The following is a 16,828-nucleotide window of genomic DNA, read 5'->3' on the forward strand; positions in this document are numbered from 1 at the left end:
GGGGGCGGGGAAGGGGCCCGGAGGGGAGGGGCGAGGGAGCGCTGTCACTGAGTGTCACGCTGCCCCTCCCGCCCTCCGCCCGGAGTGGGGGCGTGGAGCGCTGGAGGGCGGGCTTCTCCGCCAGCCTCGCAGCACCCGGAGCGCACTGCCCTCCTGAGAAGGGCGCAGAGCGTGCAGCCAGGAGCCCGCAGCCGGCCGTCGTCTGCCCTGGTGTCCTGGGCGGCTGCCGGGTTCCTGGAGAGCTCGTCCAGCCATGGAACCTTTGCACAAAGACGCCGAGACGGCGGCGGCAGCGGCGGCTGTGGCAGCGACAGATCCCCGGGGGGCATCGTCGTCCAGCGGGGTGGTCGTGCAGGTTCGAGAGAAGAAGGGGCCCCTGCGCGCCGCCATCCCCTACATGCCCTTTCCGGTGGCTGTCATCTGTCTCTTCCTCAACACTTTCGTGCCGGGATTGGGTAAGAAGTGTGTGTGGGAGGGGGGACGACCCTTGTGACCCCTTTAACCCCTGCGGTCCCTGTGACCTGGGCTGCCTGATGAAGAATGGGCAGGGCAGAGGTAGGCACTGGCTGAGACCCGTGAATGTGCCCACCAGCTTCAGACTGTGCTCCCACGGTTGGTCTCTAGCAGGTGGCTGAAGCCTGTGGAGTGGGCATCCTAGAGGAGAGATACCACGCAGGGGGTGGGGCTGTGAGGTGGTCAGGCAGGCCAGGCAGAGAAGAGCTATAAACTTGACAGGGAATCTTGGAGCCCCTAACAGGGACCCGATGGTTCTTTGGCTCCAGACTAGGCTACAGTCCAGGAGAGTGGAATCTTGACCCTTCTTCCCCATCAAGCATCTTTCTGTGATCCCATTACTTCGGGAGGAGAGGAGACTGAGCAGGAAGAACTCATGGCTGTGACGGAGTTGACCAGGCTCCAGGGAGTCTGAGAACTCGGTTGAGCTGGCGGGAGGGGGGGAGAGGAGGAGGGAGGAGACAGTTTCAGGAGAAACACTGCACCAGGTCACGCTTTCACGCTGTGCAGAGCCCTTGGAGGTGACAGTTTTTTAGCCAGAATCTCTTTACTTGGTGCCTGCATTATTCTGCCTGACATCCCGCAGCACACCAAGGCTGATTTTATTACTTAGTTTACACGCGTGTGGATTTGGATGGTATATGACCAGAAGTGAGCCGGTAATAAAGTGAAGGGTGCGCCCCATAAGTCTGTATTAGGCTCTGGCTGCCTGGACACGTCCCAGTGCCATTGCTGTCTCAAAATAGTGCCTAAGGGTAAGTAGAATTAGGGAACCGGAGCTTTCTTGATCGCCTCTCTCCACCCCCTTCTCTGCCTGCCCGCCCCTCCCCCACTTCCAACTTGTTCTCCTGCTGCGGGTGGACCCAGCACACCAAGGAAGCATCCTCCTCGGCAGCGTGCAGGGCTGCAGAGGCAGGCGTCCTATGTCTTCTTCAGAGAGTCTGCTGCTGCCAGCCGGCTAGTTGCCTGTGTATGGTTGCAAAGTTCCCAAAAGCAGAGGTCAGCCAGAAGTGGCCTTTCCTTTCACTCTGGCCTTTCTCACGGCCTGGCTCCTAGGGAGCGGGCTCAGCAGAGACCTCATCTGTGGTGATGTTGAAGACCACACCCACTCAAACCGGACCTGTTGGTTTTGCCTGGACTCCTAAGTCTGGGAGGGATGCTGCGGCTAGGAGTCCCATCTGAGTAAAAAGTCGGAGCCTTTAATTGGGCTTCTCCCCTGAGATGCTTCTAGCAGACTGCCTCACAGTTCAAGTCATCAGGCCAACTCTAAACTACTGCAGGCAGGCAAGCTGGTGTTCATTTCCACGCGTCAGCAATGTCCACCTACCGGAGTAAAGAGAGACCACCTACCTGTCTCTCTGAGGACACCAAGACCACAAGGCATGGCGCATGCTGTTAGAATGATAAGTGTTGAAATAACGACATCCTAACATAGACGTTGAGAAAACAAAAGAATCGGGTGGGTAGGAGTGCACTGAGGTGCTGCTGAAGAGGAAAGTGGGCTTGTGGGAAAACAGCCTGAGGAGGTAGCCAGGGCCACCTGCTCAGGATGCACCAGTGCATGTCCTTGGTGTGAAGCACTAGATGTCTTTCTACCCTAAGCCGGTTGCCACAATAGAACCCACTCTACCTGCCTCTAAAACTTTACCTCACAGATCTAGCTTTCTCTCCTTCACGATTTCATTGGTAGATCCGAATACTGTGGGATTCTTTACCTCAAAACACAAGCGCGTGTACACACTCACACACGCACGCGCACACACACACACACACATACACACGCACGCACACCTTTCTAAGAAACTTGGATAGAAAGAAAAAACTACCCAAGAAATATAGAAATGTGAAATGTGGAAAAGCATGTTTTCAGCCCAGGTAGTGGTGCAGGCCTTGGTACCTACCCACGAGGAGTGGGAGATCTCAGGTCCTTGGTGGGTTGGGCTTCTCATCCATAAGTCTGGGATGTTTGGTCCTCCAGGAGACTGGGTTGATGAAATGTGAGCCGTCAAAGCACAAGGCTGATCACAGAAAACATGCTAGAAATGAATCCATGTGTTCTGTTCTCTGTCTCTGCCTCTCCCCTCCCCCAGTGTGTGTGTGTGTGTGTGTGTGTGTGTGTGTGTGTGTGTGTGTGTGTTCCATACTTTTCTTTTTCAGATAAGGTCTTGTCACGTATTTCTGGCTGTCCTGGTACTTGCTGGGGAGCCCAGGCTGGCCACAAACTCAAAGCAGTCCTCCTGCCTCCGACTTCTATGTGCTGGGATTGTATACCGCCACGCTCTGCTTTGCCCTGTTTGTCTCATTTCTGGGTGAGGTAGCTGGCACAGTGGAAAGTGCGCCTCATCTTTCTTCTTCTCTCTGCATCACAGGCCTTGAAAGTATTTCTTCTCTTGCAACCCCTGCCCTGCCCTGGCTAGGGAGTGGTCTGGATGGTTTCAGCTCCTGGAAGTCTTCTTGGTTCAGGTCTGCATCTGCTAATCCTTCTGGCTTGCTCAAAGCTCGAGATCCATCTGAATATTCAGACTGCTTCTTCTACTCTTTGATGAAATGCTGCTTCTTCTAATCCATCTTACCCATTCACTGGGCCAAAGCAGGAATCACCATATGCCAGGCACTGGGAATGTGCGGATGAATTAAGCAGCCAAGACCAGCGCCTGTGCAGGAGAATTAATATAAACTCTGAATTTGCTCAGTGTTAGGAGGGAAGCAGGGACAGAGAGTTTTAGCAGTAGTTAATTATTCCTGGGGTGGGGTGGGTTGTTAAAGGATACTTGAGGGGGGGGATAGTTGGAAAATTGGCTCCATGCATTCCTCCCCCTCCCTACATTATCCACTCTTTAGAAACTGCTCAGACCATTGACACAAAGATCCTTTCTTTTGCTGAAAAATCCCTTTCTTGCAAGTTCTTTCCTTTATTTCTTTTCTTAGAAAATTCTCTTTTACTTTTTGCAACAAAGAGGGAAGCTGGCATTGGCTGAATGAAGACTACCCACCACCCCATTGCTGGTGTCTCAGGACCATCACCAGTCTGTGAGACCAGCCTTGCAGAGGCCACATCCAGGCCTCTCCATGTGGTGTGTCTTAGTTAGACTCTATCCCTGCATAAAACATCATGACCAAGAAGCAAGTTGGGGAGGAAAGAGTTTATTCAGCTCACACTTCCATATCACTGTTCATCACCACAGGAAGTCAGGCAGGAACTCACACAGGGCAGGAACTTGGAGGCAGGAGCTGATGCAGAGGCCATGGAGGGGTGCTGCTTACTGGCTTGCTTCCCCTGGCTTGCTCAGCTTGCTTTCTTAAAGAACCCATGACCACAGGCCCAGGGATGGTACCACCCACAATGGGTCCTCTTGCCTTTGATCACTGACTGAGAAAATGCCTTACAGCTGGATCTCATGAAGGCATTTTCTCAAGTGAGGCTTCTTTCTCTGTGATAACTCCAGCTTGTGTCAAGTTGACACACAAAACCAGCCAGTACATGGTGTTCCTTGGAGAATAAGATCTTGCCATAAGAGCGATGCTCCCTGCTTGGGGCACGCACGGAAAGGAGACATGATTTATAATCACTTCCCATTGTCCCAGTGAAAACTTAAATTTATTTATTGGTGATGGGATGGTGAGGAGAGACAGCTTCATCATAGTTCAGGTAAACTGCTAATAAAGATTGCTAGGCCCTCTGTGTTTCAAGAATATATATATATATATATATATATATATATATATATATATATATATGGAAGTCATAGATTTAAGCACACTGTAGATGTAATGAAAGTTAGCTGTGTGCTCTGAAATGGTCTGAAAACTTGTCTGTTGATGACACATAAGTCATCATTATGCGACCATATTTAATTAATGTTGGTCATTAGTCTACTGACCGTCATAGACAGCCATCCCTCCCTAAGTCACTGCTTAAACGCAAACACTACAAGGATCTTCCAGCAGGAACACCTCAGGTGGGCTCAGTTTCCAGCTCTTTCCTTTAGCCCAAGGCTCAAGTCGATGAACAATCAGCCCTGACTTTTCAGTGTCTTCTGCTCTGATGACTTTCTGATGCTTGTTTGAGAATTGATATGTGTTCATCTAAAGAAACTGCAAATCCCCCGAGAGCAGCAGCTACTTAACATTCTGTCTTTGGACTCAGATGCTATGAATGAGTGAAAGGCCCTGACCACATTATACTCCTAGAGTAAGCGTTAGAGAACGCCCGGTCCAGCACCTTCATATAATACATAAGTGAGAAAGCCCTGAGGGTTTGAGAACCAAGGGAACTTATCTACTAATCAGTTCTCTTAAGGGAGTTCCTTGAAGCTGCTTCTTCAGCAGAGTCAGGAAGTATATGAAAGAAAACCTTGTTGGCTCTCAGAAATAGTGGACTTTACTGAGACAGAGGAGGGAAACCCATCTCCCCCTCGGCACTGGGCTAGTGTTAAGCACTGCTAAAAATTTAAGATCACAATTGGCTTTAATGATGACAGCCAAAGAAGGAACTGAAGGATTTCAGAGCACCTGGCTAGGGCATCAGGAGGAGGATGCCAAGGCAGAGAGAAGGCAGGGGAGGGTGGTGAGCCGAGACCAGAGAAGTATAAAATGCTACCCAGGGCAGAGAAGAGAAACTGCAGGCTGCAGAAGTTTCAGAGATCTGTAAAGTCTTTTTTCCCTCTAATTTAGGCTTTTCAAGACAGAGTTTCTCTCTGTACCCCCTTGGGTGTCCTAGAACTCACTCTGTAGACCAGGCTGGCCTTGAACTCGGAGATCCCCCTGCCTCTGCCTCCCTGTGCTGAGATTCAAGGTATGTGTTGCCACTGCCTGACTCGTGAGCTGTAAAGCCTTTAGGGACAAAGGCCTTGGGGACCCCCAAGTCAAGAGCTCTGACTTGGGTTAAGGGCTAAAGAACCCCAATTCCTGGGTTTAAAACAACACAACTGTTAGATTGTCAAGGGCTGACTTCTAAATTCCCATGTCTATACAGAGGCTGAAACACCTGCAGGGCTAAGGATCCTGGTACCAGAGTCCTGGATGAAGAGTGTAATGGGATGATGCTATCTGTGGCTACCTGCTGCCAAGTTCTGAGTGGGGGAAGGGACAGGGAGGGTGGCAATAAAAACTGCCTGTGCGTACAGTTGAAGAACTTCTCCTTGCGTACTTACAGTTTCTACCTGGGGTAGAGCAAAAGGACCCCATCCATCTGGTTGGCAGCACTACTTAGGCCAGGAAGACAGCCAGTATTCATTAGATAGGAGGGGTAGAGAGCCCCATTAAAGAGGTCTCTGAGGGTGACATGAAGCCACAACACTGTACACGGTAGAGACTGTTCCTAGGAAAGCACAAAAAAATTAAGATTCTAATGGGAAAAAATACTGCAAACAAGAGAAACAGAAGGCAATTAGTTGGCTTAGTGTTGTGGTTTATACCTGTTATCCCTTTCCTAAGGAAGCTGGTACAGGAGAATTTCAAATTTAAGGCTGAGCCACATTAGCAAAAAAGACTCTGTTTAAAAACTAAAAGAAAGGAGGGGGGTTTGGTAATGGTAGTAAATGAAGGGGCCATACAGAAGCATTAAGATCCAAGTGTGGGGACACCTGCTCAGTTAGATTAGAAAGCCTTTGACTTCGAAGAGAAGGAGGGAGATTTCAAACAATGGCTGAGAAAGGCTTTTGGGGGCTGTTATCAGGGGATGTGTCATGTAAGGCATGTTTCTTCTATCAAGGAGAAAACAAGAAAGGCAGTCAGAAATGTCATGAGAACAAACCAAGCCCAGTGTCATGAGTGGCAGAGGCTAAAGCTGGGATTGTCTAAAGCGTGGCCCACTGGTGAGCAGTGTAAGGGATAGACGGTGGACAGGGGTCTTCTAAGCCTGTGAGGAAGCATCCTTGGTGCAGTGTTAGAGGATATGGGCTCTTTGGATCCAGAGTGGGAGGGTCTGTTTGCTTGGTTATAATGATATAAATTCTGCCTTATGGGGGTTCACCTTCTAAATTCAACAACACCCTGCAAACCACGTGAACTACCCGCAGAGGAACATATAAAGACTTCCGACTTTTACAATATGAGAAGAAAACCAGTCTAGAGAAGCCAGACAACACAATAGGAAAGACATGGAAGGCTGGGGGGGGGTGTTTAGCTCCCCATTCCTCGTCTTGAAAGAAAGCTGCACAGTCTCGCCCGGTGCCATATGGCTTGTCTGTGGAAACTACCTCCTCCTCTGCCCATTGACACTGGGCTTGGCTTGTGAGCTGCTTTGTCCCAGTGCTTATAAGTGGAAGTGATGATCTGTTCTGAACAGAGGCACCATGAGGTTGTGTCCTCCTTGGCAGAGCTAGAGTCCCAGCACTTTGGAAGTAGGGTATGCCTTGTGAGACTTAAGTTGGAACCAAGATGTTGTTCGTTTTCATTATTATGGTCTCGGAAGATGCACTGAAGCTGACTAGCAGGTATCGGATAGGGCACGGGTATTAATGATAGCATCATATATGGTGGGGAGAGAAGTGAAGCTTTTTATGGTTGGTAGGTTAATACCAGGGTGACCAATAGATACACCACACTAGTAACACGTTGAGATGACAGAGCAGTGGCGGGGGTGGGGGGATGCTGGAATGAAGTCAGAACGAGAATAAAGGGAGACGCTCCAAGCTGATTGCGATGAAGCATAAACAGCAGTGCACGTGCTCCCTGGAGATTAGGAAGAGGAGTCGTATCATCATTTTTTCCTTCTTCTGGTTCATCCCAACAGCATCTATACACACAGAAATTGTGTCTCATCCTTCAAAGACAGACTCTTGATCATGCGTCTGCCTCGGGCTGTTTTATAGTTTGGTCCTCTCTTGTATAGGGAGCTCTCTGAAAGTGTGGCTGTCTGCATTTGTGGTCCCCGGCATGTTTTCTCTCTTTCTGAGGTTTTTGTACCTGTTAATTACCTAGCTAGCTGTCCCTCATCAGACTCACTATTCTCCTCCAGGTTGCTGAATCCGGGGACACTCCCGTGCTCCTCTTTCCCGGCCTTGGACTCGGTGCTTTTGCCTGATCCTTGAAATGTTTTCTTCATTTGGCTTCTGGTTCCTTTTCCCCATGGTTCCTTCATTTCCTTTGCTCCTCTCCACAACCTCTAGATGTGGGAGTTCCCTGGGGCCTCCATCTTGACTTTGATCGTCTCTCTTCTGCCCACACTTGCTGCCTTGGCTTTAAATCGAAGCTTCATGATGATGACTTCCAAGCTCAGAGCCCTAGATCAGCCCCTGCCTCAACCCTGAGAGTCCCGTATCCAACCCAGCACCTCCCTCCCAAACCATAAGACATCTTGAACTTGGCTTTTGCAGACACCAGTGCCTGCTCTTCCCCCAAACCTTTCTTCTTCCCAGTGGATGTCCCAGGAACCAGGGCTCATGCCCCGTGCTCCCTGTCACCCATCATACCTGGGAGGTGTTCCTGTCTGCGTTCAAACTCTATACCTGACAACTTGCCACTCTCTAGCCCAAACTAAACTACTGTGATAGCTGCATGTGTGTGTGAATAGTGTGTGTTTGTGTACATGTGTGTGTGTGTGTATTATGTGGGGGTGCTTTGTGTATGATTAGTCTCTGTGTGTGTGCACACATGTGTGTATTATGTTGGGATGCTTTGTATGTATGGACAGTGTGTGTTTGTGTACATATATGTGTGTGTATTGTGTGGGGGTACTTTGTGTATAGTCTCTGTGTGTGCATGTATGTGTTTATTATGTGGGGATGCTGTGTGTGTGTGTGTGTGTGTGTGTGTGTGTACAGTGCACATAGAATGCATGCAGGCATTAGAGAACCACCCAGGTATCAGTTATCACTTTCTGCTTTATTGAAACAGGGTCTCTTGTTTTTTTTCTGCTGCACACACCAGACCAAGTGGACTGTGAGCTTCTGAAATTCTTCTTTCTCCAATTCTCATCTGTCCATAGGAGTCCTGGTTACAGAAGCTCCTGGGTACTCCCACTATGATCTTGGCTTTACATGCGTTCGAGGGATTCGAAATCAGGTTCTCATTCTCACAACAAGCATTTTACCCATCAAACCATCTCTCTAGCCCGTTGGATTTTGCAGAAGGGTCTCACTCTGTGGTCCGGGCAGGCTTCCTGAGCCCTGGCACTTACCTTTATCAGCTTCTTTAAAAAAGAGAATAGTTCCTACATTTTATGTGTATGGGTGTCTTGCCTGTGTGTATGTCTGTGTACCAGGCATGCAGTACCCATAGAAGCCAGGAGAGGGCGTTGGATCGCCTGTGATTGGAGTTACAGATGGTTTTGGACCAGTAAGTAGATGATGGGATCGAACTAGTGCTCTTAACCACCGAGCCATCTCTCCAGCATTTGATGGTTTCTTAAATGGTTTTCTTGCCTTCATGGTACACCCCTTACTGGTGTTTCTTGTAGTCTGGTCTCAACATATCATTAGATCAGTCTTGTAGAAATGTGGCTACATTAGATGATTTCACTCTTGTTTTCAAACTCTCAAAACAAACAAGCAAACACACACACACACACACACACACACACACACACACACACACACACACACACACACAATTTAACCAAACTAACCCTCTTCCCCCAAATAGTTCCTACAGCACTCTAAAATCTCAAGCCTTGTTATAATTTGTACAACTCTAGGTCAGAATTTTCAGTGGAACATTATAAGAATTTTATAGGACTTCAGCAATTTTTGGCACCTAAAATACGGAAGGTAAAAAAAAAAACCAAAACGATATATCTTAACAATATATTTCACGTCATAAATGTCTAAAGTATTATCATTTCAATATACAGCCAACACTAAATTATCAGGGGGACTTTAGTGTTTCTTTTGATGTGTAATAAGTTTTCAAAACCTGACAAAATCCAGCATGTGCTTTATTCCTGCAGAATTTCAAATGATCGGGTGAGCTGTGTTCATGTTTCTTTCTGAGCTATGAGTTGGAAACTAACTGTAGCCAGAAGCAGGTACTGCTACTGCCAGGGGCATTTCAGTGACAAGTAGGCAACCTGCCAAGCAAAGGAGCTGATTCCTGACTGCCTTTGGACAGATCTGTGCTATGTACCTACTGTGTGACAGCTTTGCTCTTTGGAGCTAACATCCAAAGACACAGTAGATAAATCCTAGCACTCAGGAGCTAATTGTCTCCCCAAGAAGGAAGGCAAATAGATCAGAATGGAGTGTGTGCTCTCTCGAGGGCGGGCGGAACCCCAGTTGACATAGTCAGCTGCAGTGAGAGGATGCTTCTCCTGGGAAATCTTGAGACTTGGAAAATGAGCAGCAGAGAGCCTGGTGGGTTGCTTGAGCCTGTGATCCCAGTACCTGAGATGCAGCGACAGGAAGGTCATGAGTCTCAGACCAGCCTGGGCTGCATAGTAAGAGCCATCTCAAGTCAAAATAAGAATAAAATAAAGAAAGAAAGAAAAGGAAGGAAGGGGAGGAAGCAACAAGCTCAGTAGAACAACAGGGCAGGCGCTGGACAAGATGCTTCCTGCTCTCTGTCAGACTCGGGCTGCCACAAAGCACCATGGGTACAGTGTGCGAACCAGAAGGCTTCAGACCTGAGTGTGGTCCCTCATGTGGTTCCTGCGTGTCAGGGACCTGTGAACAGCTCACTTAGCCTCTCTGAGTTGTTCTGCCTGCCTGGCAGCCCCACAGATCATCATGTTTTGTTAACAAGAAAGAAAAGAAAAGGAGGAAAGAAGGAGGGAAGGAAGGAAGGAAGGAATAAAGAAAGGAAGGAAGACACTCAATGGATAGGAATGCCATTATCCATTAATGTGCGTCAACAAAGCATCAGCTTTGTTCTCTAGGATACCACTCGTTTTTATGAAAGATCATAAAGAAGCAACTGTTCTTGAAAAGACTAAGAAGACACAAGACCAGGGTGACCTTGAACGTGAGTGGGTGGATGTCATGACCAAGATGGTCCTTAAACATGAATGGGTGGGTACCATAGCCAGGATCCTCCCTTGAGCATGTTATTAATTTGGTTGACTGAGAAGTTTAACCTTGAAGCAAAAAGGAATTTGATTTTGAGTGGAGGACATTCATCTGTGGAGAAACTAACACAGATCAAACAGTCCAACTTTTCTAAGATAACGGAACTGGAGGGCCTTCTAACCTGCTCCCTTTACAGATGAGAAAAGGGATCCCCTTCTCTCTAATGCTCATGTCCACTCCACCATCCATCACTCCAGCCTCATGGTTTCCCCGTGTGGTTCCTGGAGGATCACTAGATTTGTGTGATAGTAAGAAAATGTGTGTGTGTAAGCACTGTGGACAAGCACACAGCCATTGGACCAGCGGAGGATGGCTAGGCCAGAGCTGCCAGCACATTCCTGTCTCATGTTCATGCCTCAACTCATTACACTCGGTTGCCATTGCTATACTTATTGTATCAGGTAAATGCTTATATACATCAGTACACCACGCCACACAAGTCTCTTGTTGAAAAGTTTTTGAAGCTTTATGTGCCAAAATGCTCTTCATCTGGATGCCCTCGCAAGCAGAGCAATGTCGGAGGGCCTTATGCCCTGCTGTCTCAGAACCAGGTATGGATGTAAGTGCCCAACTCAGAGAGCAAAGCTACCTCAGCACCACAACTTAGAGGCTCAGGGCCGTTTTCTGAAAGGCTGCTGGCCTCTTTTTAAAAGAAGCATGTTCCCAAGTTGATAGGGGCAGAATGACACAGTACCCCTGACACACACTGAACACAAGGTATGAACATGGCACATGAACAACTCTCTCTGACCCTGCCCTTGGCCCTGGTCAGATGGATGACATCATACAGAATAAGTGACACTATGAGGCCAAGTTGGGGGAATGGAGAAGCAACAGTAGTAGAATTTCTGTGCTTTAGGTTGAGCACGTGTCTGCCCAAGTCTCAACTCTGGTCATTGTGTCTTCCACTCTGAAAGCCTTGGTAACTCCTCATCATTCTCCAAACTAAGTTCATAATCCACACTGGACCTCAAAGGTCTAGTTAGCCCCATCTGTTTTCTGCCTCTACCTCACTGTCTAGCCCTTGTACAGCCCCCAAATCCATCTCAAGCAGCCTCCTCTGGAAAGTGACTTCACCATTCCAGTGAGGTCAACTCCTCTTTCCTTGGATGGGTCTGGCAATCCACTCGAGTTATTCTCTGCCTCAAAGGCTGGTTCTTTTGTGACCATTTTATCCCTCTCCTGTGAAATCATATCATTGATATGTGCTCTACTAACCTTCTACCTTCTGGGACACTTTCTGCTCTTCCAGTGGGTATTTGAGATACATTTGCATTCTTACTATATGGTGAGTGGAGTAGGTCTTCTATAGTTTAGAAAAAGTGTTCCTCAGATGTCAGAGGCTTAATCCGAAGCCTGTGATAGTTTGAGGAGGTGGTGGAATGTTTAAGAGGTGGGCTTAGTAGGTGGAAGTTAAGTCATGGGTGATGCCCTTGAAGATGATGTTTTTGATCCCAACCACTTCCTACCTCTTTGCTTCCTGGCTGCCAAGGGGTAAGCAACTTTATCCACTACAGGTGCTGTCTCATCTGCCATAGGCCTAAGAGCAACAGATGGAGCCAAACAACCAGGGACAGGAGCTCCTGAAACCGTGAGCCAAAATAAACCTTCCCTCCTTTCGGTTAATTTTCTTGGGTATTTGGTTATGGTAGTGAAGAGCTGACAAAGACAGGGTCCTTGCTCTCTGAACCTACTATGCGCATATTGAAGAGGCACACATTTCTACTTGCTTCTCAGTCTTCCTGGACTGGAGGAAGTAGTTTAGCATTCTCAAGACCCCATGTAGGGAGAGGGTGACTGAGGGAGTAGTGTGAGATTGTGAACTATCAATAGAGGAATGTGGAGCTAAGGTTCATGTAATTTGATCTGTGGGGGACACGCTGAAGGCCACTACCCTTCATTCACAGTGTCCTTCAAACTTGTGTTTCTAGCCACTGATAAGTGTTCAGGAAGTGGAGAGGTTGATCAACCTTTTAAAAAATTACTACCTTTACTATTGTGTGCATGGGTTGTTTGTCTGCATGCATATCTGTATACCACGAGAGTGCATGCAAAGGCCAGAAGAGGACTCTGGGTTCCCTGGAAAGAAAGTTACAGACTATCATGAGCTGTCATGTGGGTGCTAGGAATAACATCTGAGTCTTCTTGAAGAGCAACTAGTGTTCTTCGCCACAGAGAGATCTTTCCAGCCCTGAGCTGATCAGTCTTCATAGAGACTGGGAAATAGAAGATGGGGAAGTGGTTCTGATCTTGCAGGAGTGGGGACTGGGCACTAAGGTGTGTAAGGCAATGGAATGTCCCCAGGATCCTGAAAAGAGAGTGACAATGCTTGCCTAACCCTGCAAGTACACTAAAAGCTGCAAAATTACTAACAGAACAGTTTTAATATATGTGAAAAATAACTAAAGCTGCTTAGAGGTTAATGTCACCAAGTAAGGTACAAGTAGATACCCCGTACCTCCTAATGTGAACACCAGTTTTGAGTAAGCTGAGTTTATTCTTGAAAAAAAAAATTAGGCAAACTCAAACTGAATTATGAAAATCATCATGAAAGTACTAAAGAAATTTAAAGACACAACAACAAACCAAGTGAGGTGGTACACACATGTAATCTCGGCTCTCGGGAGGCAGACATGGGAAGATTGCTGCAAGTTTGAGGCTAGCCTGATCTACAGAGTGGTTGGCAAGCGTAGCTTTGGACTAGATCCTGTGCTGAAACTGACACCATCTACACAGTGATAGGCAGTTGTTGCTTTGGACAAGATTCTGTGCTGAGGCTAGCCTGGTCTATACAGTGATAGACAAGTGTTGGACTAGATCCTGTGCTGCAGCTAGCCTGATCTACACAGTGATATGCAAGAGTAGCCTTGGACTAGATTCTATGGTGAGGTCTACACAGTGATAAGATTCTGGAGAAGAAAGAGTTACCAGTATGGACCCTGAGAAAACTAACAAAATGGGGCCGTGGGCTGTGTAGACTTGATAATCTATTAATATTACACATCTTGAGTTCTATAATTGTGCTATAAATATTTAAATGAATATCTCCATTCTCTGGAAACATATATCAATGTACGCATGTATACAGGGCCGTGAAGTCGGCAACCTATGCACAAATAGTTAAAAGGGTGTGTGTGTGGAAATGTACCTTAGTTGATAGAACATTTGCAGAGCCAGCTCCAATATCTGGCTTTGATCCTTAGCACCCAAAAACATTGTGATGGGCATATGCCTGAAATGCAAGCACTCCGAAGGTGGATTAGGGGTTCAAGTTCATTCTCAGTTCTCCAGACTGCTCCCCCACCCCCAGCAAGCAATAAAAGAATGAAAGAAGGAAAAAGGGAAGGAAGGAAAGATGACTTTCAGAGTTGCCACTGTTTGGGAGTCTGGCCTGTTACTCTGGCAAGTTTCCCATCATGCAAAGGCAGTGCACAAGGCCAGATTCCACTTGGTGGCCTGACAGGTCCTTTGGGACCAATCAAGAATCTGATGTTTCAGCCAGAATGGGACCAGATGTGGGTAGCACACCACCATTGGATGGCTTTCTTTTCTTGGTTATTCTCCATCTCATTCGGAGTCCAGGAATTATTCATGGGTCTCAGATAAACCAGCTCAAACCAGTAGTCAATGCCTGAGCCAGGCCAAGCCCAGGCATTGTGAGCCTTGTCCTTGGCTGCTTACAGGGGTAACTTGGGTTGAACGCACAAAAGGGATGAGTCCAGGAGTCAGCCCCTGGCTGACTCAGAAGAGAAAGAGTAAACATGACCATCTTAGGGCCAAACTGCTAGGCTTCTGGATTCTTCTACAGAAAGGTTGTTGGCCCTGAGCTCAGAGGTTTGGTTGGCCAGAGGCCTGCGTGGTCCTTGCTTTGCTGCCCATGGCTAGACTGAGGCTGATAGGTTCTACAGGGCTTTAGAGCTTTGGGACTGACTTGGACTGGAGGTTAAGGAGACAGAGCAACGTCATGGGCTTGTCATGTATTGATACTACTGACTTGCTTAGGCCTATGGTTGGCTGGGCCACTGGTGTGTTCTAATGAGGCCCAAGAGCCAAGTCTACTTTGGGTGAGGTTGGAAGTCCTCTGAGGAAGTAGACTCAGGGAAGGGAGGGGTGGATGGTCCTACTCCCATGTGTTTTTCTGGTTCCTCATTTCAGTTTTTATGGGTCCTCTGGGGACTGCCACCAACTGTGATGGGAAATGATCACGGGAGAATGAAAAGCCATCATGTATAGAAACCAGGAAGTCACTCTTCCAAGCTACATGGTCTGCTTGCTTCTCTGACAGGGGTATTCTGATATGTCATGTAGGTTAGTCTGGTCCTTTTGAAACTTCTGTGTGTCTCCTCCAGCATGTGACCCAGGGCAGAGCCCCAAATAGAATTCTAGTATTCCTGTTGGTGTGATGACCTGGGCAATGTGCCTTTGGGCTGAGTCCTGGCTTCCTGGCTTCCTGTTTCAACTCTGCAATAAATGTACTCTTACCATGATGGTGCCCACTGAGCCTGCCTAGACCCACTTTTTATCCATTTGTTGTTGGGTGGTTATTAGTCTTGCTTTCTTGTTTGTGATGAGATAGTTAAGGAGATAAAATCAGGCCCAGAGGTACCTAGATTTGTGTTGCCCTGTGGGAGCTCAGGTAACAACCTCTGTCTTTCTCATGCTTTCATGTACTGAATGCATGAGGAGTTCTACCCTCACAGAGGTGGGGAGAAGACTAGGGAATGGGCTCCCACTGCCTTCTCTGTCTCCTCATCTATCTCTATCCTCTTGCGACCTGCTCTGCACCTGAATTTTGTCCTCTGGGGCCTGCATCATACCATCTTTTGGCTTCATGTCTTGGGAAGGTTCTGGCAAGGTGAAGGAGAAGAGAAGAGGGGTTGGGGTTTGGGCTTTGTCTTAAGGTTTCTATTGCTGTAAAGAGACACCATGACCAAAGCAACTCTTAAAAAGAGAATATTTAATTGGGGCTGTCTTACAATTTCAGGGGTTTAGTTTATTATCGTGGTGGGAGGCATGGCAGTATGTAGGCAGACATGGTGCTGGAGAAGGAGCTGAGAGTTGTACATCTTGATCCAAAGGCAGCAGAGGGAGGCTGAGTCACATTGGCCAGACTTGAGCTTTTAAGACATCAAAGCTCACCTCCACAGTGACACACTTCCTCTAACAAGACCACACTAATACCTCCTAATAGTCCCACTCCAAGAATTTACACACACACACACACACACACACACACACACACACACACACAAGTCTATGGGGGGCATTTCTATTCAAACCACCACAGGCATTTTTTATTTCCTCTGGCTGGCTGACTATGGCCATGGATGTAGTCTACAGCTCCATTCTCCAACCCAGCCTTCTGGCCACCCCTTCAGGCCTAGGTATGTAAGCTTTTACTTTCTGCTTTAAGCTCCTCTAATTTAGCATTTGCATCTCACATGCCTCAACTGGACCATGGAACCCTGGGCTGCCAGCCCTGGATCTCACTGTGCCCTCTGCTCCCCCTTTTCATGAAAAAATTGGTTTCTATGTTCTTCCTTCCGGAAGCTGGAAGCTTCTGATAGCTCTGGAGCCTGAACTGCCTGCTGTCTGAAAAGCATGGTTGGCTAGCTTCCAGATGGCTCTTGGTGCTCAGGAGATGCCATGGTCCCAGGTGTGTATGAAAAAGACTGGGTCTGGGAAGGATGGCCACTTTAGAAGGTGCAGATAGGACTCCCCAGCCAAGCTCCTACCCGGGCAGTCTGGATCCTGGTTGCTTGGCTTTGAAAGTCCTGTACCACCTGCTCCATCCTTGAGTACCACCAGCAACAGGATTCAGACTTCGGCTGGATCTTCTTGATAGTGCCAATCCTTTCTTTTGCCTGGAGCCCCATTTTGGAAGGTGCAACATCTGCTTGTGGTGGTGCTGATGCTGCTAGGCTGCTGTTCTTCGCGGTAGGTAAGGTGGAGGGAGGCAAGTACTCACTGCATCCAGTGTACTGCCCTCTCTCAGGACCCACCCATTTTGCTTGCTTGCTTGCCCAACGACCGGTTCCCCTTCTGGAGATCCATGTGGAATGAAGCCATTAGTTGCAAAATTTGCTTTTCCTCACGGCACTCACAGGAAAAGCCTCCCCGTGTTTGCATTGTTCGAGCTCGCAGGGATCCCTTGTTATGAGCTGAGTTATCACAACACGCCTATTGCATTTTTAAATCTTAGAAAAGACACCAAAAAATTAGCGCATCTTTTATTTAAAAGCATCCCCCTTTGCTAGCCACATCAATCGTGTGCTTAAAAAGCAGAGAGGTTCTGACTGGGTTCTTACAAA

At 47.7% G+C, this 16,828-nt stretch overlaps 1 protein-coding gene across 1 annotated transcript in view; it reads left to right on the forward strand.

The window, feature by feature from the left end:
* Window positions 1–253: 253 nt before the first annotated feature.
* STUM (stum, mechanosensory transduction mediator homolog) overlaps window positions 254–16,828 on the forward strand; it is a gene marked incomplete at both ends in the record, with an annotated part of 44,043 nt that continues 27,468 nt past the window's right edge. Inside the window, one exon of the mRNA XM_080940160.1 lies at window positions 254–455. Within this exon, the coding sequence (XP_080796286.1) occupies window positions 254–455 (202 nt within the window). The remainder of the gene's footprint in view (window positions 456–16,828) is intronic.

This window comes from Micromys minutus (genome assembly GCF_963924665.1).
Source record: "Micromys minutus genome assembly, chromosome: 1".
Taxonomy (NCBI): Eukaryota; Metazoa; Chordata; class Mammalia; order Rodentia; family Muridae; genus Micromys; species Micromys minutus.